Genomic DNA, 25,410 nt, shown 5'->3' on the forward strand with positions numbered 1-25,410 from the left:
TCACTTTTTGAAAACAATTTAGGTTTTAAATACTTAATATATGACAAAAGGATACATATGTGATTTATTTTTCATGATATAAAATGTTCCCAGATCTAAGTGTTCTATCCTACCAAGTCTGACCTGTGACTATTATGCATTAAATGGCCAGCTTGTGAGTATATGGTAAACAGCTGAGGGCCAGGTATACTGCCAGATCCTAGAAAGGCTTTAATGACTAAATCATTAATTTAAAGAGACACAGAAAATTTTATAAGACATTAGGCAAAAATTCACATATTACAAGGGACACTAAGGCAAGCTTTCTTTCAAACCTTCATAATTTTCAACAATAACTTCATCACCTTGGTTAATTAAATAGTGCAAAAACACAGGGGAGAAAGGTACATCTCGAGTCTAATCAGCGAGTTCTATAGCAAGATTTACATTCACTCTTTCATTAAATATACACATAAAATACTTTTAGAAAAAAATTTAACTGTATAATTTTGAGGCAAAACTGGTCTAATCTTTACCAGTCTGTGTACTCATTACATCTGGGATACAATAGAATTAATGATTCTCTGTGAATGGAAAACAAAGATGAATGAGGGGAAGAAGGGAAACCAAGAAAACATTAATTTCAATGAAGGAAGGAATAAATAAAATACTTAAAGATGGATATAACTTGACAGGTATCAATTTCTATTCAAACACTGTAATTCCTTGCTTCTAAATCATTTTTTCCAATTTCTAATTTACATATGTAACTGACAAAGGCATTTTTTTTAAAAAGATTTATTTATTTGTATATACAGAACTGGGGTGCAGGCCAGAGGCTCAGGGGCAGTGAGAGGCTTCACCAGAGACAGAGTAGGGAACAGAACAGGCAGATCAACGAAGCACAATGCTGAGGGGAGACAGAGTGGGGAGCAGAACAGGCAGGTTGACGAAGTACACTGCTGAGGGGAACAGCAGGCGGGTCAAGAGAGGTCTGCCGTGCCATGTGGTCACCTCCGGGGCAGGCGGGCATCCAATGCATGTGGAAGTGGCTTTAGATTCTCCGTGCTGTGCTTTAACCCGCTGCACCACCAGGGAGGGCCGAGAAAAGCATTTTTTAAGTATGTGTTTTCTTCAGCAGTGTAAAGTAAATTAAATGACACACATGGTGCATACCTGATACTCAATTTGGTATGGTTAGGAAAACTGTTATATTTTACCAATTCAGCCTTGGAAATAGAAAAAAAAATGTGTTATCATTATCAAAGTATTGTTTGGATATAAAGTCTTAAAAGAAAAAAACTATAACCCTAAAAAACAAAGTCTTCATAATCTTGTTTTAAAACAACTAATTCTTCACCCATCTAACATGCAAAGACAAGAAAAGCATTCCTTACTCAGTTAGTTCAAAACCTACACTGAAACTTATCTGAATGAACTTGACCCTCCTTGGCAGGAAGTCAACAATCTTCGTCACCAGATGACTTAACAGAACACTGTGTTCTTGGCACAAGCACAAAAAAAAAAAAAAAAAAAAAAAAGTTGAAATCTAAGCTAAAAAGAATCTCAGCTTACATATTAAATGAGTTTTTAAATATAATCATAAAAAAATATGTTTTTAATGTCTGGTTACATATTTCAGGTAATTTTTATCCTCACCCCATTTTAATTATTTGCAAATATTTCACTGGACTATTGCTGGAGCCCTCCTCCAAGCACAGTGAATACACAGTCTGGCATGCCATTTATGCCTCCTCCCCTAATAATGTACCTGGAAAATTCCAGAGCTGGCATATTAGGGAGGGACAGCAAGTAAAGCAAGAAACAATGTATTGACTCACTTCTGCAGAAAGCCTCAGAGAAAAATACCAGCCACAGTTCATTTCTCTTGCAGGGTGTAGTGAGAACAGCTTAAGAGGTAGTAAAGTTATGTCATTCACATATAGGTTAACTCATCCAAAAGAGGGATGATGCAAATGAGAAACAAGTGAAACATAATTTGGCAGGGAATCTGTATGCTTTTGTATCAGGAAAAACATTCATCATCTTCTTTAGGTTTTGCCATTTTCTTTTTTTCTTCAAGATCTCTTACTTTTCCTTCCAGTTTCAAAATTGCCAATCTTGGTATAACATCATTGTAATTTACTATCACATAGCTAAAGCAGTTCACACACAAATCATCTATACTCGAGGAAAACTACCATGAGTTGTAGAGTTTCCAGAATAAACAGCATTCAAAGCACACTGCATTCAGTAGTCTGTGCTGGCAAAGTCACTAAAGAGATGACAAATGCTTACTTGCATACCTTAAACCCTGTAGTTTTTAGCACTTTTATAGCTCTCTCATTCTAAAGTAAAAGCTATTCAATGTCTAGTCAAAGCCAGAAAAGTGTATAAAATTTATAATTCTTACATTCATTTTTTGTGTCTAGATGCTACATAAAGACACAATTTACACTGTCAATGATTTTTTTCAACACAGTAAACTGTGAAAGAATCTGAATACTTACCCTTGAAAAGCTATGATAAATTTTAAAACCTCTGCATTTAAAAATTATTAGATAATTGGGGCCCTCCCTGGTGGCACAGCAGATTAAAGCACAGCACTGAGAAGCTAAAGCCACTTCCGCATGAGCTTGATTCCCACCTGCCCCTGGAGGTGACCACATGGTGTGGCAGACCTCTGCTGACCCGCCAGCTGCTCCCCTCCACAGTGTACTTTGATCATCTGCCTGTTCTGCTCCCCACTCTGTCTCTAGTGAATCCTATCACCCTCCACATCTCTGGCCTGTACCCCAGTTCTGTATGAATAAATAAATCTTTTAAAAAATTATTAGATAATTGTTTCTTCTACTTAGCTGCAGAAAACAAAATTTAAGTAATATTAAATCTATATGGTATACCCTCTAATAAAAGGGTCTTGTTTCCCAACCACTTTGTGCTCAGATTAATGTTAAAACTAATCTAACTATGTTGACACCAACTGATGCCAATAGATATACAAACTGAAAGGCTAAAGTGTAATTAGAAGTCGGCAGAGCTACAAGTACTTAAAAAGCTGAACTCTAGTGTGTATTTTCATGCTATCACCACCTAACTAATAAAAACAGACTGTTCACTTTATCAATTTGAAATAGAAACATTTACATTAAACATTTAATAGAAGGATATCCTATCTAATTCCATAGTATTATACAGAAGCACTTCAACAATTTACACAGTAAGTGTACTACAACTATGAATAATTTATTTCATTTGTATTATCCCCTCCAATTCTGTGTTGTTGCAATGCATTTTCATCACTTTACAGCTGAGTAATAGTCCATTGTGTATATATACATTTTCCATCCATTCAGTAAAAGCTATACTCAAAGTGAAATTTAACATCCTGTCTACATTTAAAAAATAATAAAAAATATCAGTAAGTAACCTAATTTTATACCCTAAGAAACTGGCAATAAATGAATACACTAAACCCAAGACTAGAAGAAGGAAAACTAGCAATAATAAAGATTAGATCAGAGATATTTTCTAAAGATCAAAAATATGATAAGCAAGCTCACTCCAACCACTATTACTCAACCAAGTATTAGAAATCCTAGCTAGAAAACTTGGAGAAAAGTAGAAAAGGAATCCAAATTGGGAAACATGTAAAGCTATTATTATTTGCAAATGATATGACAATATACATAAAGAACCCCAAACACTCCACAGAAAAACTATAGTTCAGCAAAGTGGTAGGATACAAAATTACCACACAAAAACACTTGCCTTCATATATGCAAACAATGAGCAAGAAAAAATTAAAAGAGATCCATGCCATTAAAATCTTACCAAAAAAAAAATACTACTAATAATAATGGGAATAAACTCACAAAAGGAGGTAAAGATCTATACTAGCAAAAATACTGTTTAAAGAAGTAGAAGCAAACACGAAGAAATATAAAGAAATCCTTCCTCATGGATCTGAAGAATCAACATTATCAAAATGGACATGCTACCTAAAGCAATTTACAATTTCAATGCAATCCTAATAAAAATTCTAATGGAACAAATATTACTGAAATTCATATGAAACCACAAAAAATAACCAAAGCTCTACTGACTAAAAAAGGAGAAAAGTAAGGGCTTCAAACTTCCAGATTTCAAACTTCCAGGGGTATCAAACTTCTGATATAAAGCCATAATAATAAACAAACAGAATGGTACTAGAAAAAAAACACACCTAAACAAATGGAATAGAATTAAGAGTCTAGAAATAAAACCACACATATACGACTTCTAATATGTGACAAAAGGGTAAAGAACAGACACTGGAGTAAAAAAAGTCTTCTCAGTAAATGTTGAGAGTGCTAACATACAAAAGAATGAAACTAGATCATGATTTCACACTGTATGTGAAAAATCAACTCAAAATAGAAAACACTCCATAGGCAAACATGCTCCATGGTATATATTTCAGAGATACTTATGTGGATTCATCCATAGTAGCAAGGAAAACAAAAGAGAACAGCAAGGACTATGCTAATTAAAAAGTTCCTGTTCAGCAAAAGAGACAGTAACCAAAATGATGAGAGACCCTACTGAGTGGGAGAAAATAGACTGCACACCCAGACATCTGATAATAGGTTGATGTCGAATATGTACAAAGAGCTTATACAAGTTTGAAGTAAGCTTACGGCCAAGCAAGTTAGCCTCCTGCCCTAACAGCTGCAATAGCAGAGCAGTGTGCCATTCCTGGGTGAGAGTCAGCTTGTGCCCACTTTCTTGCCTGGGAAGCTGGTCACAAAGGGCAACACCAAGGACAGCATCCACTTTGTCTCTATGCAAAGGTAAACTTTGTTTCATAGTCTAACAGGTTTACTTCATTATAATAATTGTATGGGCAAGAGAGCTTTAAAAATAAAATATAAGGAAATATTATCCATCTGTCTCACTTGATCATTTTTCCTGTAAGTCAATGCCTCCATCAAACAGAAACAAATATTTGACATGATCAATCAAATGAATGAGAACAGTGTACCCACAGTGAGAAGCAAGGCAGAGACTAAAATCTACAGCACAAGTATAGGGGAGGAGATGATTCCACAAATTCTATATCACAGAAAGGGCACAGTAGTTACTGCTAGACACAAATTTTTGAACACAGGTTCTTCATGTAAATACACTAAACTGTTTTAAATATAAAACCCTATCACCATATTATAATTAAAATTACAAAATTATACAGGGAATACACTTTGATAAACGGATCTTAAAATTTTCTTAATTGAAATGCCCAGCTTATGCAACATTGCAGTCTAAACAATCACTGTACCTTTCTGGGTACCCAAGGAACTTGTCTATGCTGGGATGTGCCATGTAGAAAGAAGGCAGTGATGGCAGGAAGGGGACACATGCTTTCCAGTGCCTCCTTCAGACCCAAGGTCTGCCCCCAGCTTCCCCAAATAGTGGTACCATTTGAGGGATCACTGTGATTACTCAAATCCTTTGCCAAGGTGGTGCCAGCCTTTCCTTCTGTGCTCTGCCAACTGCTATTTCTCAACCTATTTCACCTTTCTTTTTACCACCTTTGAGTATTTGTACTGACACTTGGGGAGCTGCAAGTGGATGCTGTCCTTGGTGTTGCCCTTTGTGACCAGCTTCCCAGGCAAGATAGTGGGCACAGGCTGATTCTCACCCAGGAATGGCACACCTAGGTGCACACTGCTCTGCTACTGCAGCTGTTAGGGCAGGAGGCTAACTTCCTCTCATTATCAAGCAATAGGGGAAGTGAGAAGTCTTCTCAGAAGGCACCACACTTCCCTTGCTCCTAACCCAATCTGAATGGTCTGAAACTGCCCTCTCCTAAGCCTGTGTGTCTGGATATTCCCGAGCCCCCATGATGTCCTACACAGCCAGTCACCTTTTCCCCACACAAGGGAACTTGGCCTACACAGTCTTGCAGATAATGGTCACCACTGAGCTGTATAGGCTCCTAATCATGCTAACCATGTGGTCAAAGATGTTCCCACTTGCCCTACCCCACCCCCACAAAACATTAGGCCCTGGAAGGAGCAGGAGATTATAGCTAACGATATGAATTCCATAAGCTTTCACAGGGGGCTTCAGAGACACTTCCAGGGTCAATGGCAGCTCTAGCTTGTACCAGTGTAAGCAGCCCACTCCTGGGGTGACATCCTGCAGTGGGGGGGTCCCTGGAGTCAGGTGCCAGGTACATTCCTTCCAGCCCTGCATGACAGTTTCCCTCAGTGCTGTAAACCCAGGACCAGGGAAGTAACAAGTAACTAGAAATGGTAGCACATTCTGCATGTACAACCATGATTAGGGCCCTGCCAGTTGACAGCAACATGGGGATATTCTCAAGAGCACCACAGTATCTACAAAGCCATGGTTTCAGGCAATAATTAGACCATTCCAGCCATTTTAGTCAGACGCTCACACATCCTCGATGTGTAGATCCCTCTGTACAAGCATCCTGAACAGCCTCACACCACTGGTGACTGCTGAGGTGAGTGTTCGGCAGATGTGGTCCTCTACTCCTCAGGGTCCTCCCAAGCCTGCCCAACCCAGGGTAGAGATGGCATCTTTGAAGACATACAGTATGTCCCACCACCCGGTGGCCAGGTTCAGCTAGCACCAGTATGTTGGCGGCTGGGGTGCAAGCCTAGTCTCCAGGACCCAGAACACACTTGGAGGCCACTCAATTCTCAATTTCAAAGCATAGTACACAAAACAGTAATCAAATCACTATGATACTAGCACAAAGGCATCTAAGAAGCAAGAGAACAGAAAAGAAGCAAGAGAACAGAAATCAATCCTAAACGATTTTCAAGTAAAGGAAAGAATACTGTTTTCAATCATTAGTAAAGGTACAATAAGATTTCCACAGGCAAAAGAAGGTACTAGACCTCACAATACAAAATAATTGACTTGAACTGGAGCCATTGCCTGAATGAAAAGAGCTACAACTAGTAAATTTACTTCTAAGAAAATATAGGTATAAATCCTCATAATCATTGAGGATTTAGCTCCCAAGTTAGCTCCCTGGCCAGCAATGAAACTCAAGCTACCACATTGTGCCATTGTGGTGATAGCTCTGAGACTTAATCCCTAGGCCATTAGGGAGTCCCTTAACCATTTTTTATGGGTACTTTTAGAAACTTTATTTTCTGTCAACCTTATTACCATTTTTTATTTAAAAGTCTGTGGAAGAGGCCCTCGCTGGTGGCACAACCAGTTAAAACACAGCACCATGAAACTGACGGTAGCTGCTTCCTGGTAAGTTCGATCCTGGCCAGGTTGGTGGCCCACAGGACATGGCAGACTTCTCCTGTCCCTCCCGTGGACCCCTCAGCAGTGTATTTCAGTAATCTACCTGTTTTGTTCCCCATTCTGTCTCAGGTGAATTCTCTTACCCATCTACACCTACCCTCTGGCCTACAGCTCTATTCTTCTATGCATAAATATTTTTTTTTAAATGGTTGGCTTTTGATATTTTTTCTCATTCCACTCACTCCCCACCAAACCATGGGTGCCTCTCACCTCCATTTTCTCCTCCCTCATCCTGGTCCCTCTGGTAACAATTATATTCTTCCACTGATGTCAAAATTCAGTCCTACTTACTTTGCCTGGTTATTTATATTCCATAGATATAAAGTGAAACTGTATGGTATCTGTCTTTTATTTCACTTAACATAATCACCTTGAGGTCCATACATTTTTGTGACATTGTCAGTATTTCAACTTTGTCATAGCTGTGTAGTATTACATTGATTATAAATTCCATAATTTCTTTATCCATTTTTCTGCAACTTGAGGTAGTTCAGTGACTTGGCAGTTGTGGACAATGCTATTATGTACAAAGACATAGTAAATGTTTATGTCTTTGGTGATGCAACGGGTTAGGATGCACTACTGCAAGCTAGCCACAGCAGCTTCAGTGCAAATTTGATTCCCAGTCCGGAAGGTGATCCACGTGGCGCAGATCTCTCCTGGCTCGCCTGCTGCTCCCCTCAGCAGTGTACTTCATCAATCTTCCTTTGCTGCTCCCCTTTCTGTCTCTGGTGAATCCTCTCACCATCCCTGTACCCCAGTTCTGTATGCATAAATAATCTTTAAAAAAATGTTTTTCTTTTTAAAAAAGAAATCTCCATATCATTTTCACAGGAGCTACACAAACATGTATTCCCAACAACAGTGGCTGAGAGTTCCTTTTTCACAATCTCAGCAACATTTGTAGATTCCGTCCATGGTTTTAATTTGCATTTTCCTTGTAATAAGTGATACTGGGCCCTCCCTGGTGGCACAGGCCGGGTGGAATGCTGTACTGTGAAGCTAAGCTAAGCTGTGGCTGCTTCAGTGCATGTTTGATTCCCATCCCAGGGGTGATCCACATAGCACAGCAGAACTCTCCTGTCTCACCCATTGCTCCCCTCAGCAGTGTAATTTGTTGATCTGCCTGTTTTGCTCCCCACTCTGTTTCTGGTGAATCCTCTCGCTGCCATTGCATCTCTAGCTGTATCCCATTTCTGTATGCATAAATAAATATCTAAAAAAAAACAAGTGATACTGAAAAATTTGAGTAATTTCTTTTGAAAATTATCTACTAATAAAAAAATAGTGTCTACTTAGAGCCTTTGCATATTTTTTAATTGAGTTACTTGTTTCTTTGTTGTTGAACTGTGTAAGAACTTGTAAATTTTGGAGATCATCCCTTTGTCAGATCTATGGCGTGCAAATAATTTTCCCATTCTGTAGGTTGCCCTTTTTTTGGTTATGTCTTCTCTTGAGATAAAAAGCTTTTTAGTTTGATGTCGTCTGTCTTATTTATTTTTGTTTTTGTTACCCTGTTGTTGAGTTTGAATATCCAAACACATCTTTGTGGTAGATGCACCCATATCTTTTTTCAAGTACTTAAATGTTTTTGGTTCTTATTTCCAGATTTTTAATACTTTTTGATTTTTTTGTGTGTGTGCATGGAGTTAAGCAGAGTTATTTTTTTATCTTTTGCAAGTTGCTATCCATGTTTCCCAACACCATTTATAAAGAGGATATCTTTTCGCCACTGTATGGCCAGACCTCCTTTATCAAAGTTAACTTTATCAAGTTAACTTTCCATATTTGTGTGGATTTATCTCTGGGCATTAATTCTATCCCACTGGTCTGAGTTTTTGTTTTTTGTTCTACTGCCATACTATTTTGATCACTGTTGCTGTGTAATATAGTTTAAAAACAAGAAATAGGATACCCACATTTTCCCTTTCTCTCAGGATTGTTTTGCTCTTTGGAGCCTTTGTGGTTCCATATAACTATGAATTGCTTTAGATAAAATGGTCATTTTAATATTAATTCTTCAATTCCTTTATCATAGAATAGCTTTCCAGTACTTTGTGTCTGCTTATTTCTTTTTACAGAGTTTTAGTGTTTTCAATATCTAGGTCCTTCATTCATTGTTTACTCCCAGGTATTTTTTTTTAATTTATTTAATTATGCTTACAGAACTGGGGTACAGGCCAGAGATGCAGGAGTGATGAGAGGATTCACCAGAGACAGAGTGGGAAGCAGAATAGGCAGATCTACAAAGTACACTGCTGAGGGAAGCAGCAGGTGAGTCAATAGGTCTGCCTTGCCATGTGGATCATCTCTAGGTACGGGGATTGAATTTGCATTGAAGCTGCTATGGCTAACATGCAGTGGTGCATTTTAGCCTGCTGTACCACCAGGGAAGGCCCACTCCCAGATATTCCATTCCTTCATTCTAACTGTAAATGGGATTATAATCTCACATATTGCTTGCAAACAGAAATGCTACTGATTTTTATATATTTATTTTGCATCCTGTTTTTACTTTTTTTATTTCTAGGTGTCTTGGGGAAGTCTTGATTTCTCTAAATACATTAACATGCTATCTATGAAAATGAGTTTTGCTTCTTTTTCAATTTACACTCCTTTTAAGTCTTTTCCACTTACTAGGACTTCCAATACTATGCTGATAAGGACATATGATGAATATGGACTATGTTGAATATGGACTATGTTAACGATAGACATCCTTCTTATTCCTGATCTTAGTGGAAATGCTTTTAGTTCTTCATCACTGAATATGAAGCTGGCTGTGGATTTGCCATACATGGCTTTTACAATGTTTAGATAAGTTCCATTTATTCCTCTTTTGTTAATGTTTTCATTACAAGTGGATATTAGTTTTTATCATACTTTTTTTGGACTGTACACTAAACTTAAATAAAATCCTAATTCAGAACTTTTGTAAATTATTTTTGTTCTTGCTTCCTAAAAAATGTCTTATTCTGCATTTTTGATAGTTTGACAATGATGTGTCCAATGGTAGGTGTTTTTGCATTTTAAAATATAGTGTTCTCAGGCCAGTATTGAAGCTCAGCACTATGAAGCCTAGCGGCAGCTGCTTCCATACCATTTCAATCCCTGACCCTAGAGGTGACCCACATGATGTCTCCCCATTGCTCCCCTCAGCAGCGTACTTAATTAATCTACTGTCTGTTCTACTCTCTACTCTATCTTTGGTGAAGCATCCACCGCCCTTGCATCTCTGGCCTGTACCCCAGCTATTTATGCATAAATATTTATTTATTTATTTATTTAAAATAAATAATAGAATAAAATGAAACGTGTTCTCTCTGCCTCCAAGGCATTCATATTTATTTCAATGTTTATGACTGGGAAATTTTCAGTGATTTTTTTTTGGTTTGTTTGACTAGAATCTCTGCTCCCATTTCTTACTCTTTACTTTCTGGAATCCCAATTATTCTTCACTATTTCTTCTGAGTCAGAGATTTTGCATGGAGTTTCCTCATTTTTTCTTTGTCTTGATTCTGTCTCTTCTAAGTAGGTATTCACTAGTCTTTTACATCTGAAATTATTTCTTCTGCCTATTTAATTCAATTTAATGTACAGTCTAAATATGTTTGCATTTCATACACTCTTTTTTGTAATCTTTTTATACATTCAACCACTTTGAAAAAGAACTCTTTGTTTCTTTCTAAAATCTTGTATTTGCATGTGTCTATCTGCCTTTGGTCAAAGGTAGTAACCTTCAGTAGCTCATTTAGTAATTTTCATACTGCTGTTTTGAAGTCTTTGACTAACAGGCCCACTACTTCTGTATCCTTTCTAATTTTCTCAAGGACATCTGTCCTCATTTTACTTTCCATCTGTGTTCAGATGGTCCATCCTTGCTTCCTAAGTATATGTGTTGCGTTTTGTGTGTGAGGTTAACACTCGGGATTTAGTTTTGTTTTTTACCTTGGTGTGAGATGGGGGCAGGAGGGAAGCCTGGGGTTTTAATACTGGGCCTCAGTTTGAGGAGTGAAGTTGGTTTGCCCTACTTCCTCTACTTTCATTCCCAGAAAGCTGTACTTGTGGCTTAGGTTATCTAAACTTCTCACTCCACCCCCCTGAATCCCTCCCTCTCTCCTTCGTCTCATCATCCCTCTCCCCTCCCTCCCTCAATTCTTCTCCCCTCCTTCCTCCCATCCCTCCCTCTTTCTTTCTCTCTCTCTCTTTCTACCACAGGTCATGATCTATGAAGTATGAATCACCCACTTTGTAAATCCTTTTCAAGATTATACAACAAATCCTAGATCCTGTGTATTGCCACATGAGCTTTATAGTCAGTTTGTCAATATGCCAATTTCTAAAATAGGAGAAAATGTCTAAAAAAATTATTCGGATTGTATTAACTCTATAGATCACTCTAAAAGCTATTTATCAATTATACTAACTCCCAAATATTTGTATCTTTGCTGGGTATCTTATTATCAATCTTTACATTACATTAGATTTGTGGTTAGAGAATATACTACTTAGGATTTCAATCTTTTGAAATTTATTCAGACATGTTTTATGTCCTAGGGGTACTAAAGCCTGACCTGGTAACACATAACTCCAATCTGGACAGGAGAACCTTCCACAACATACACATTTAGACTTCATCAGTATTATAATAAAAGAAAAATGATATGACAGTATACCAATGCCTGCTGAAGAAATTTTGTTTATTCTTCTAAAATCTTTCCATATTTTATCTTCTCTGAGATTTTGAATCTTTCTTTCTGTCCTAACATTCAGAATATAAAACAAATATATAAAACTAACCTGTATTTTTTAACTATGAATTTACATTTCAAATTTGAAAACCACATTTGCTTTCTCTTTAAAGCCATACAAACTACTATGGTCAGCTTCTATTGTATGTATACCTTCAACAAAAATTTAAACCTCACTTGGGGTATCTGTCATTTATTAGGTTTACTAGTCTGTATTTGCATAGGAGTCATTACATAAAGTGCTTCAGAATTGCATAATAAAGTTCACCTAAATTCAGCTTCCTTCACATTTCCTGAAAAAATGTAGGGTATAAAGAAAACTCAGTGCTGTGTTCTGCTGCCCTCTACAGGAATAGGTCTTAGTAGACAGTGATAAAATTTAGGAAACCCAGACAGTAATCCTGAACAATATGGAAAGCCACATCCATATCAACTCATATAGGAAGCTAAAATAAGTAGTAAGAGAAGGAAAAGATAAAAAGCAAAATGTCAATGTAAAAAATGGGCTAGGCCCTCCCTGGTGGCGCAACAGATTAAAGCACTGCACTAAGAAGCTAAAGCCACTTCCGCATGAGTTTGATCCCTGCCTGCCAGGGAGGAGATCCACATGGTGTGGCACACCTCTCCTGACCCGCCCGCCCAATGCTCCCCTCAGCAGTGTACTTCGTTCATCTGCCTGTTCTGCTCCGGCTCTCTCTCTGGTGAATCCTATCACACGCTGCATCTCTGGCCTGTATCCCAGTTCTGTATGAATAAATAAATCTTAAAAAAAAAAGATATCAATTATGTTTGCTAAAGGACAACTTTACAAAGAAAAGTGATTGTTATGGTGTCAGAGTTCAGCCACCAATGCCTTGGGGATAGACACAAGCCACAGTCACGGGACAGTAGGACCTAGTTTTAAAATCTGGGCTCTCAGTTGTACCTGGAAAGTACATCCCACTCACTTCCCAAACATCAGACCTTATGAGCTGATCCATTACCCAGCCTGTACCTCAGAGGCTGTTTTTCTATATCAGGGACCTTCAGCAATCCCCAACTAAGCATTTCTGATTCCTGACCCATCCAAGGGAACCTTGGGAACAGACACAAACCCCATGAGCATAACAGACATTTACAGAAGTCTACAAATATACAAAGCCAAATACACACTGTTCTCAAGAACACATGGGACATTCCACAGGACTGACCACATACTGGGGCACAAGACAAGGATCAACAGATTTATGAAGTTAGAAATCATACCAATATCTTCTCTGACCAAAGATACTAAACTACAAATCAACTGCAAACAGAAAACAGGGAAATGTTTAAATATATGGAGACTGAATAATACACTACTGAAGAATACTGGGCTAATGAGAAGTTATAGAAATTAAAAAAAAATACCTCAAGGCAAACATTAATGAGGGACAGAAAGTGTAGGATACAGCAAAAGCAATTCTAAGAGGGAAATATATATATATATAGCAATACAGGCCCACATTAAGAAATTAGAAAGAGTTCAAACAATCTTGTCTCTCATTTCAAGGAACTAGATAAAGAACAACAACCCCCACCCCTTCAAAAAATACAAAAGAAGGAAAGCAATAAAATTAGAGCATGAATAAAGAAACAGAAGTCAAAAAGCCCAAAAGATCAGGAAACCAAAACCTATTTTTTTTTTTTAAATAAACAAGAGACAAATCTAGGCTCACTAAAAATGAAAGGAAAAAATCCAAATTTAAGATCAATAATAAGAGTAACAGTTATAAAAGATATTGCAGCTCTTCAGAGAATAATAAGATTATTATAAACATTTATATGCAAATTAAACCACCTAGAGGAAATGAACATATTCATAGAATTAAACATTCACCTAAGCCTAAACAAGGACAAATCAGGAAACCTGAACAAATTAATCACAAGCAAGGAAATTGAAACAGCAATCAAAATTCTCCCCCATCATGAAACTCCAGAATCAAATGGATTCAAAAGTTAGTTCTACCGAATCTTCAAAAACAAATATCTATCCTGCTCAGATTCTTTTCAAAAAATTGAAAAGCAGGAATTCTTCCAAATAGATTTCATGAAGACATCAAACAAATACTAAAACCAAACAAAAATAACAGAAGAAAAAATATAACTACAAACCAGTCTCCGTAAGGAACATAAAACTGAACTCCTCTATAAAATCTTAGCAAACCAAGCACTATTTACAATAGGAAACCCTGGAAACAATCCAAATGCCCAAAATTACATGACTGGATAAAGAAGATGTGGGATATATGTACATGTGTGTGTATATATGTATATATGTATATACACACCTACTAGAATACTATTCAGCAATCAAAAAGATAAGCTCAGCCCATTCGCAGCAACATGGATGGAGCTAGAAAGAATCATGCTCAGTGAAATAAGTCAAAGGAAAAAGAAAAATATCTAATTGTTTCACTTATAGGAGGAATATAAGAGAACCAAGTAAGTCATAGGGGAAAATGTATTTTTATTACAAAACAAACAGACAGTTATAAACCAGAGATACCCTACAGGGGAGGGGAATTGAGAGGGATTGAACGGAGAGAAAAAGGAATGTGTGGGACTGTGATTATGATGCACCAGCAAACTGGGAGAAGAGGGAAATAAAACATTGCTTTAAAATGAGCAACAATGTGTGTATATATATACTTAATTTAAAAAATAAGAATAAAATCTTAGCAAAACAATCCACCAATGCATTGAAAAGATGATACATCAAGATCAAATGGGATTTATGCTATGAAAACAAGGATGGTCCAACATTTTAAAATCAATCAATATAATAAAGCACAAGAACAAAAACAAAAGAAAAAGACAAATGTCCATCTGAGAAAGCATTTGTTAAGATTCAACAGCCATTAGTTATGAAAAACTGAATAAATTGAAAGATAAAAGCAACTATGACAAACCCACAACTAGTATCATGCTCAGTGGTGAAAAACTGAAAGCTTTCTTACTAAGATCTGGTACAAAACAAGGATGTCTACTCTCACCACTACATAGAGTTAGAACTCCTAGCTAGAGCAATCAAGCAAGAGAAAACAATAATACCAATCCAAAATTTGGGAAAAAATAAAGTTATCATTATATGCAGATAATATGATAATACACACACAGACACCACAGAAAAACTAAGCCAAACAATAAGCCAGTTCAGCACAATAGCAGGATACAAAATTAGTTGCCTTTCTATATAAAATAATGAACTAGAAGAAGAAATTAATGTCATTACAATCTCAGCAAAAAAAGAAAAAAATAGAATTATCTGGAAATAAACCTAACAAATGAAGGTGAAGGGTTTTTAAAGGGAAAATGATAAAAGATTGTTACAAGAAATAGAAAACAAAGAAATGAGAAGATATTCACACATGGATAGAAAGAATAAACATTGTCAAAATGACCATCAGATCCAAAGCAACCCAATAAAAGTCTTAATGGCATTCTTCAAAGAAATAGAACAAAGATTAATGAAGTTCTTATAACCAACCCCCACCCCCCCCACACACACACATACAGTCAAAGCTCTCCTGACTAAAAAGGGGAGACATGGAGATACCACACTTCCAGACTTAAGCCATATTATAAAGTTATAACAATTAAAATAGAATGATACTGGAACAAAACACACAGACCAATAGAATTGAGAGCCTAGAAATGAAACCACACATTTATGGATAACCAATACACAACAAAGGAGCAAAGTATATACAGCAGAATAATAAATGAAGCTGGGGAAATTGGAATGCCACAGGCAAAACAATGAAATGACACTAGACCATTATCTTACACTATACACAAAAATCAGTTCAAATTTTATAAAGGACTTAGACATCAGGAAAAAAAAAAAGACTTGGATATCAGGCTTGAAACTATAAATTAATTAAACCAAAGAAATCACAGACAAAACATTCCATCACATAAACCTCAGAACACATTTGTGGACTCATGTCCAACACCAAGAAAAATAAAGAAGAAAGTAAACAACTGGGACAATATCAAACTAAAAAGATTCTGTACTGGAAAAGAGATAGTAACCAAAACAGATACCCTACAGAATGGGAGAAAATATTTGTATACCTTACTTTAATAAGGGATTACTATCAAAGATCCACAAAGCCCTTGTAATTCATCAGAAAGAGAACAATGCAATCCAAAAATGGCAAAAGAGCTTAACGGACACTTTCCCAAAGAAGACATGCAGATGGCCAACAGGCTTATGGAAAAAATACTCATCATCACTTATCATGAAGGAAATGCAGCTCAAAACCAGAATGAGATACTATCTCTTACCTAGAAATGACCCATATCAAAAAAACCATAAACAACAAGTTCTAGTGAGGTTATGACAAAACAGGAACATTGTTGGTGGAAATGCAGACTGGTTCAGTCATTATGGAAAGAAATGTGGAGACTCTTCAAAAGACTAAAAATGGATTTACCGTATGATCCAGATCCAACAATTCCATCCTATCCATTGATCCAACAATTCCATCCTATCCATCTATCCAAAGAGCACAAGAAAAAAAAAAGAAAAGAAAAAAAGAATTCAAAAGTAAAAGTAAACTTGTATTCCTATAACAACAGTAGCTCTATTTACAATAGGCAAGATATGGAAGCAAATTAAGTGCTCCACAACAGATGAGTACATCAAGAAGATGTGGAACATATGGATAACGGACTACTCAGTTATCAAAAAAGAAACCCATGATTTGTAGCAACGTGTGGGACTGAAAGGGATTATTTTACATAAAATGAGCTAGCAGGTGAGAAATAAATATTGGCTGGTTTCACTGATACGTGGAATCTAGAGAAACCAAGCAAAGGACCAGACAAAGACAGATTGTAAGACTCCCTTGAAAGCATAAAATACTTCTAAGATACTCAGGATGGAAAGAGGAGGGAAAAGGAATGAAGAAAGCAGGGAGGGGAGAGCACAGGTGAGAATATTTGAGGATTATGGGCACTTCGCTGGTAAATACCACCAAAGAAGACACCTGAGAAGAGAAACTCTATACTGTGAAAAAATAAACAAGGATATTTAAAAATTAAATTTAAAACATGTTCTTAGCTTACATTATGGATTTTTCCATGATTCTACAACCTTAGTGATTGATGTTCACTATGATTTTCAATTATATTTCACTATTAATGAAAGTATGTCTTTACTTTAAAAAAAATTACTTTCTAAAGTTTTTTCTCTCATAAATACCATTGTACCTATCTTTTTCTGGGTATATGTGAAAATTCTTGTAAGCAGTGCTTTCAAACATTTTTGGTTAAGAACCACACTATTCATGTGATGATACATTTGCTAATAAATCTAACTGAATGTACTTTCACTAAATACTATTACTAACTTCCATACACCCTAATGTAGTCTTATTTGTCCTACTATGTCTCACAATCCCAGAATAAAGTAAACAGAACAGCAAAACTACAAGGTTACAAAGCATGAACATCTTATCAGATATAACCAAATCACAAATGGCTGTAACAATTACATTTCTGTAACAACTATTCATACTGATCCACATTCTGACATTAGGAATTGTCAGACTTTTTTTTTTTGGTGGTGGTGGGGTAATGTGAGACATATATATGTATACTTCCCATACTACCAATGAGCCTGAACATCTTACAGCCTTATTAGCATTCACATATTGCTCTCCTATTCTCACCTGATTTTCAACTGAGTTACATGTCTTTTCCTTATGATGTGTAGAAGTTCTCAATAAATGCTAGATATTATAGCAAAATGTCCTGTTAAAAAAGTTTTAATCTAACAATGTATGTATTTGGTTCAAAATTCAAAATAGCATACAAAGTTTACAACAAAGTTACAGAATGGTTACAAAAAAGAATTTAAAAAATCAAAAAGATTTGTTACAAAGATTACTTCAAGTTTCAAATAGAAAATGTACTACTATAAACTGAATGCTAAAACCTAATCCTATGTTGAAACCTAATCTCTCCAAATATCAAATGTTGAAACCTAAAACCCAGTATGATAGCATAGAGGTGGGCCTTTTGGGTAGAACCCTCGTGAATGGGATTAATAACCTTTTAAGAAGCCTCAGGATAGGTCTTTTCCTCTTCCAATACATGAGGACAGAATAAGAATACTGTCTATGAACCAGGTAACACATCCTTACCAGAACTGCCCACCCCACAAAACTGTCTCACTGTGATGTGTGTCATGGTATGAAAAAAGATTACTCATAGTCCAAGTGAGTTGTAGCAATGAGAAGCCTAAAACAACTACACCAAACGAGTACAGCCTAGCTCCAAGGCAGTCTCGTTTTTTTCTTTTGCAATCAAGTAGAAGAAAAAACCAAAAGATCAAAGAATCAAGCAGGCAAACAGGGAATGCCTAAATGTATGGGGCATACATAGCCATCTAGCCACAGATAAAGCTGGGAAATGAGGGAATCAAGGAAGCTGTTTTCAGCATGTATTGGTTCCTCATACCAAGACTTTTGCCCTGAGAGATTATTTCAAATTTTTCCTGTTCCTACTGGGGTGAAAGACACAGAATAATCAAGGCACAGAATAACCCAAGCTCTCACATAAAAAAGTAAGAAATAAATTTCTATTCTTTAAGGCACCCAGTATTTAACAATTTGTACCAGCACTTTGAAAAGATTAATTTGTATACATAAAGCAACTGGCACATATAAGGCCCTGTATATATTCAATGAGTATGTTTTCTCTTTATCTCCTCAGGAAAAGTCATTCTCTGCAATGTTTTTCTTTCTTTTTCTAAAACTATGTAACAAATCAACTTCTCCAATAATCCTACCACCAAAAAGTATATATATATATTGTTTAAGTTCTGGTGAACTATAAATATTTGTCATTCACACTTTTAAGCTACATATGTTATTATTTAAGAGCTACCCTGATGTCTGCCTCATACTAACAAGGTATGAAGTTAATTGCAAGCACTATAAAATATGTGTACAAGCTTCTTGGTTTGCCACCCCAACCAATGATCCAGCATCTACACGGATACAACATTAGTCTTCCTTACAGTCATGGTTATTTATAGCAATTTTTAAATTTTATTTATATATATTTTACATCTTTTTTCATTTTTTAACAATGTTTGCTTTTTTTTTTAAGATTTATTTATTTATGCATACAGAACTGGTTGCAGGCCACAGTTGCAAGGGCAGTAAGAGGACTCACCTGAGACAGAGTGGGGAGCAAAACAGACAGATCAATGAAGTACACTGCTGAGGGGAGCAGCGGGCAAGACAGGAATGGTCTGCTGTGCCATGTGGATCATCACTAGGGCCGGGGATTGAATTGACACTGAAGTGGCTACAGCTGTAGCTAGCTTGTAGTGCTGCACTTTAATCCATTGCACAATCAGGAAGGGCTTTCTCTTCTCAGGTGGAGTCCCCATAAAATTTCCACCACCATTTCACCCACGCACCATCACCACAGTCCCTTGTGTTCTTTCCTCCCTCATTTTGATACCTTTCTCCCTCCCCTGCAGTGTGTCTCTGATTTATAGTTGTGTGTTTATTTTCATTATTATTATTATATCTTCCCTAATGTCTTAGTTGGTTCCCCTATAGTTTTCCGGTAAGTGAAACCATTTGATGTTTTTCCTTTTATTCCTATTTGGAGGACTGTCTTTTAATTTCTCCCCATTTTCTGAATGGATTGTTTACTCTGTTTTTGCAGAATCACTTGAGTTCTTTGTATATCTTTGTGACTGATTCCTTATCAGTTGAATGGAGTGTAAAAATTTTCTCCCAGTTAATAGGGTGTCTCTTTGTTTTGGCTAATGTCTCTTTGGCTATCCAGAAGCTTTTTAGTTAGATATAATCCCAGCTTATTTACAGTAACTTTCAAATAGGTAAATATATCCTTAGCTCACAGAACATTTCCCAAAAACTAAGCCAGGGAAAACAATAAGTTCACAGAAACTGATTATTTTCTAATAAGAAAATTAAAGTCTCTGGCAATTAAATTAAGTTTTTAATTCAGAGATGGCAATAAACTGTGGAGGAAAAATCACTGTTTCTATTTATAATAAGAAAAATAAATACATGAAATTACTTTTTTAAAAAATAACAGATGCCACCTATATTTATTCCCAGATGATTATTATTTACAACACTGTATATGATTTAGGGGAAAACAGTCACAGCTCTTCAAATGTATGTTACCACATGACATCCACCACAAAAGCACCCTGTTTTTATTTTTTAAAAGATTTATTTGTACATACAGAACTAGGGTACAGGCCAGAGGCTCAGGGGTGGCAAGAGGCTTCACCAGAGACAGAGTGGGGATCAGAACAGGCAGATCGACGAAGTACACTGCTGAGGGGAGCAGCGGACGGGTCAGGTGAGGTTTGCCCGCGCCATGTGCCAAACTCATGCGGAAGTGGCTTCAGCTTCTCAGTGCAGTGCTTTAACCCGCTGTGCCACCAGGGAGGGCCAAAAGCACCCATTTTTTATTTTACCATAGACCACTGGAACCAATCCTCACTTTATTCCCCTATCCCAGGTCTCTTCTTTTAGGGATTCCATTAGGGTTCTTTTTTTTTCTTTTTGGTTTTAGGTATTTTATTTTGTTTTAGAAACTATCTTAATTATCTTATCAGAACAAAACGTGCTCATAAAATACCAGATAAAAACTGAAAATTATACACAGTTAACCTGTGATGTAAAGGAATCCTACCTTTTTCAACAGAAATAAGGTGATTTTTTTTAAAGTTAGGAATATGAATAATTCATAGCAGAATTACTCACATTGGCCAGATGCTGGCAACAACACAAATTTATATTTGTGTTGCCATCTCTGAATTAAAAGATATTGAAAAACAGGGCACTCCCTGGTGGCACAATGGGTTAGGACACAGCTCTGCAAGCTAGTCATAGCAGCTTTAGGTGCGAGTTCAACCGCAGGCCCAGGAGGTGACCCACATGGTGCAGCAGACCTCTACTATCTTGCCCACTGCTCCCCTCAGCAGTGTACTTGGTCATCTGCCTGTTCTGCTCCCCACTCTGTCTCTGGTGAATCCTCTCACTGCCCCTGCACCTCTGTCCTGTACTCCAGTTCTGTATGCAAAAATAAATAAATCTTAAAAAAAAAAGATATACTGGAAACAAAATATTTTATTTGTAGATATACAAATGTGGATAATTTTGTGGGTATGAACATCATTACAAGTACTTGTTTGTATCCCTGCTTTTAGTTCCTTTGGATATAAATCTAAAAATTGGATTACTGAATCATTAGATAATTTAATGTTTAACTTTTTGAAAAACTGAATTGTTTTTAACTGTGTCTGTATCACTCTATACTCCACCAACAAAGCACAATGTTCCAATTTCTCTACATTTTCAATACTTTTTTTTTCTATTTATGGGTAACAGTTATCATGAGTAAGAAATAGTATCTCATATTGGTTTTGGTTTCCACCCCCTAACAATTAATGATAATGAGCAAGTTTTCATATGCCGAATTGCATGAAAAGGTCAAGAAAGTAAATAAGAGGGGATTTTAGAAACTCCATTTATCCTCTGACTGAAATAACCAAAAAAAAAAAAAAAAAGGAAGCTCAATAAAATACTTGAAATGTTACAACAGAAACCATTCAAAATGAAAGAGAAAGGGGAGGAAAAAACCAATACAAATGACCAATGATACATTCAGCCATATAATTAACATATGTATATTGGAGTTCCAAATAAAAAATATTGAACAAAGGCAGAGACTTTTCCAAATGTGATGAAAACTATAAATACTGTATGTACCAAGAGTATTAACATTGAAGAACTGAAATGGATATACTCAGAAAAGTCTGCCTGTCATGCTCCTTGCATAATTTCTAAGAACTTAAATTTCAGGTGTGTTCCACCCATTCTGTAAATGTTAATAGCGTAGTTCATGTGCCTAAATTGTGCAAATATGGTTTATGTTGAAAACCTGCTTTTATTCATCAAGGCTGAAATTTCAGTATATGTTAGGCAAAGAATGCCTACATTAATAGTCCCCAATGAAAGCCCTAGGCACTGATTCACTAATGAGTTCTCTTGGCCCACAACTTTACACATGTCAAAACTCATGCTGGGGCAAGTAAGTTTATCCTATGTGACACCAGTATCAAAGAACTTAGAAGATTACTGATTTCTGTATCTTTTCATAATAACAATTCATAGCCATGAATACGAATATAGGTTAAGTTTTGAGTGCTTTCCAAGAATATTACTAAGCCTTGGGGTGAGCTTGAAGACCCCCAACAAACAGATCCAGGAAGCTTGACAATCTCTAACCATATCTAGGTATATTACAATCAAGTTACTTAAAATAAATGATAAAGAGAAAATCTTAAAAGATAATGAGAAAAGTTTTAGTCCTCTTGACAAAAACTTTGCAGCCAGAAAATTATGAAGAAATTTCTCCACAATTCTGGAGGAAAATAACTTCCAAGCAAAAATTTCAGATGAATTTTCAATCACATATCAAAGTGTAATAAAGGTACCTTTTGAAATGTCATGGCTCAAAAAACTATCTTCTATAAGAATATAGAAAACTACTGGAAGATGTGTTCAATCAAAATGAGAAGGAGTATATGGAATGCAGGATAATGAAATTCCAGACAGGAAAGAGATGATGAGAATTCACACAAAGATGATAAAGGGAGAGCTAAAAGTGGCATCATTCACAAAGCAGAGATGTGGAAGTCAAACTGGAGAGACTAAGTGTTGGCTGGTTGTGGGAAAGTGATCTCTGAGAAAAAGAAAGTGTCTACTATGTTTAAAATCTTAACAAGAGCACTAAGCAATGGAGAGAAATAGCAATGTTATTAGTGGTAACTGAAAGTAGGCAAACAAGAATTCAATATAACTACAAGGGAAACAATGCTATGAAGGAAAAATACTCCTCATTAACATTTACTTTTGTTATGAAAATTTCTTATTCAATTATATAATGGGAGATCATAGGGATGGGAAAAATTCAATATGTACAAAGAGGTAGAAAATTGGTACAGAGAAAGTTATTCATATTTGGAAAATCATTAAAAGCATGTTATTTTAAAAATAAGGAGGTAAGAGTCCTAAATGACTACATCTGCAGGAGTAACAAATCATCAAAAAGTAATTTAACAAATGTCATGACCTGAAAGAAAACATTTTAAAAATGTATCCTTACCTTATGAAGCTCAGACAGCTTCTCGTCACTTGTCAAAGACTGAATGCTTGCACAAGAAGCACAATCTGAAATTTCTACACTTTCACTGTCTTCAAATGTACAACATTCACTAGTATCTTCTTTATCACTGTCAACTTGCCACTCAATAAACTGCAATTCATCTAAAAAAAAATTTTTAAACATAATTTTATATATATTTAATGCTTTAAAATCCATTTTTATTCTCAGTACTTAAAAAACATACCCATGTAGCGCAATAGTTTTTTTAAATTAAAAGAATGAAAAATATATTTCTACTTGTAATTGCTAGCAATCTCATTTCTCCTAACTCTCATTTGTACATCAATACTCAGGTAACTATTTTTAACCAGCTCTTTTTACATCCTAGATTTCTTCTAGCATGTTCAGGCAAATAAAATATACCATACTTTTTACCTTCTTTTCCAAACATTTCATTTATTTTATTTTACCTATGTAGAGGTTCATGCACATCATTAAACAGGAACTATACTCACTCTTTTTTTCAAATTAGTATTCCACTGCTTAATTGGTCATGACTTATTTAACCAGTCCCCTGTTCATAAAAATGTTTTCAAAGATTTTCACCCTTTTTTTCTTAAAATATTTATTTATTTATGCTTACAGAACTGGGGTACAGGCCAGAGGTGTGTTGGGTGAGAGGATCCATCAGAGATGGAGTGGGGAGAAGAACAGGAAGATCTACTGAAATACACTGCTGAGGGGAGCAGTGGGCAGGCCAGGAGAGGTCCACCACGTGGGTTAGCTCCTGGACTGGGGATCAAACCCATGCTGCAGTGGCCTCAGAGAGCTTCGTAATACAGTGCTTTACCCTGCTGCGCCACCGGGGAAAGCCTTAACCCCATTTTTAAAATTTGTCAGCTTCTATTTCTTTTCTTTTTTTAAAGATTTAACCTCTGAGGTAATAGCATATAATTATTTATGCATACAGACTTGGGGTACAGGCCAGAGGTAAAGGGGCGGTGAGACTGAGTGAGGAGCAGAACAGGCAGATCTATGGAAGTACACTGTTGAGAGGAGCAGCGGGCAAGACAGGAGAGGTGTGCTGTGCCATGTGGGTACTGTAGCGGCTACAGCTAGCTTCACAGTCATTGTGCTTTTTAACCCACTGAGCCACCAGGGAGGGCCCTTTCACCCATTTTTTTAAGTAGATTTCTTTCATCATGGAGGAAATACTAAAGCAATTGAATTTTTGATTTATTTCATAATTATAATCCAGATGACACTTTTACAAAATATTAACTTCAAAACTAAATTATTTTCATATACTGAATAACCAAATATACTGACTGTAATTTGTTATACCTAAAGATATGAAAGCAATTATTCAGAATAAATTAAGCTCTGAGGTAATAGCATAAACCTCATTCTGCAACAGAACAAAGCATAAGATATGCCTAATAAATCTGCAATTTGGAGGTCTAGTAGGAAATGCTGACCCTACTTCATAAATTTGATAGCAACAATCACATTTAGTTAGAGACAAAGTTAAAAATAAAACTTATAAGCTACAGTACCTGAAGAGAATTAAAATTCAAAAAATTGTGGTACAGCAGGTTAAAGCACAGCACTAAGAAGCTCAAACCACTTCAGCATGAGTTTGATTACAGCCCTGGAGGTGACCCACATGGAGTGGCATACCTCTCCTGACCCTCCCACTGCTCCACTCAGGAGTGTACTTCATTAGTCAGCATGTTCTGCTCCTTACTCAGTGAATCCTCTCACCGCCCCTGTACCTCTCGTCTATACCCCAGTTCTGTATGCATACAAAAATAAATCTTTTTAAAATAAATAAATAAATAATTTGGTTTGTTCCTACCCAGCAGTGCAGGATTTAAAGACACAGTGCTTATTAAGCTATCCCCAGCCACTACAGCACGAGTTCCACATGGACAGGCAGACCTCTTCAGTCTTGCCCGCTGCTCCCCTCAGCAATATATTTCAGTAGATCTGCCTGTTCTGCTCCCACTCTCTATGGTGAATACGCTCACTGTCCACTCTTGCAACTCTGATTTACACTCCAGTTCTTATATACAGAAATAAATAAATCTTTTAAATATAAATAAATAAATTAGCTCAAGTTGAAACTATTGAGTAAAGTAAGCAAACA

At 36.3% G+C, this 25,410-nt stretch overlaps 1 protein-coding gene across 4 annotated transcripts in view; it reads right to left on the reverse strand.

Annotated features, from left to right (window-relative positions):
- SPIDR (scaffolding protein involved in DNA repair) overlaps positions 1-25,410 on the reverse strand; it is a 363,400-nt gene that overhangs the window by 285,246 nt on the left and 52,744 nt on the right. For all 4 annotated transcript variants that reach the window (XM_012723064.1, XM_012723065.1, XM_012723063.1 and 1 more), the window contains exon 5: positions 23,262-23,422. In XM_012723064.1, coding sequence (XP_012578518.1) covers positions 23,262-23,422 — 161 coding nt within the window. The remainder of the gene's footprint in view (positions 1-23,261; positions 23,423-25,410) is intronic.

Source organism: Condylura cristata, unplaced genomic scaffold (assembly GCF_000260355.1).
Source record: "Condylura cristata isolate star-nosed mole 26May11 unplaced genomic scaffold, ConCri1.0 scaffold00009, whole genome shotgun sequence".
Classification (NCBI taxonomy): Eukaryota; Metazoa; Chordata; class Mammalia; order Eulipotyphla; family Talpidae; genus Condylura; species Condylura cristata.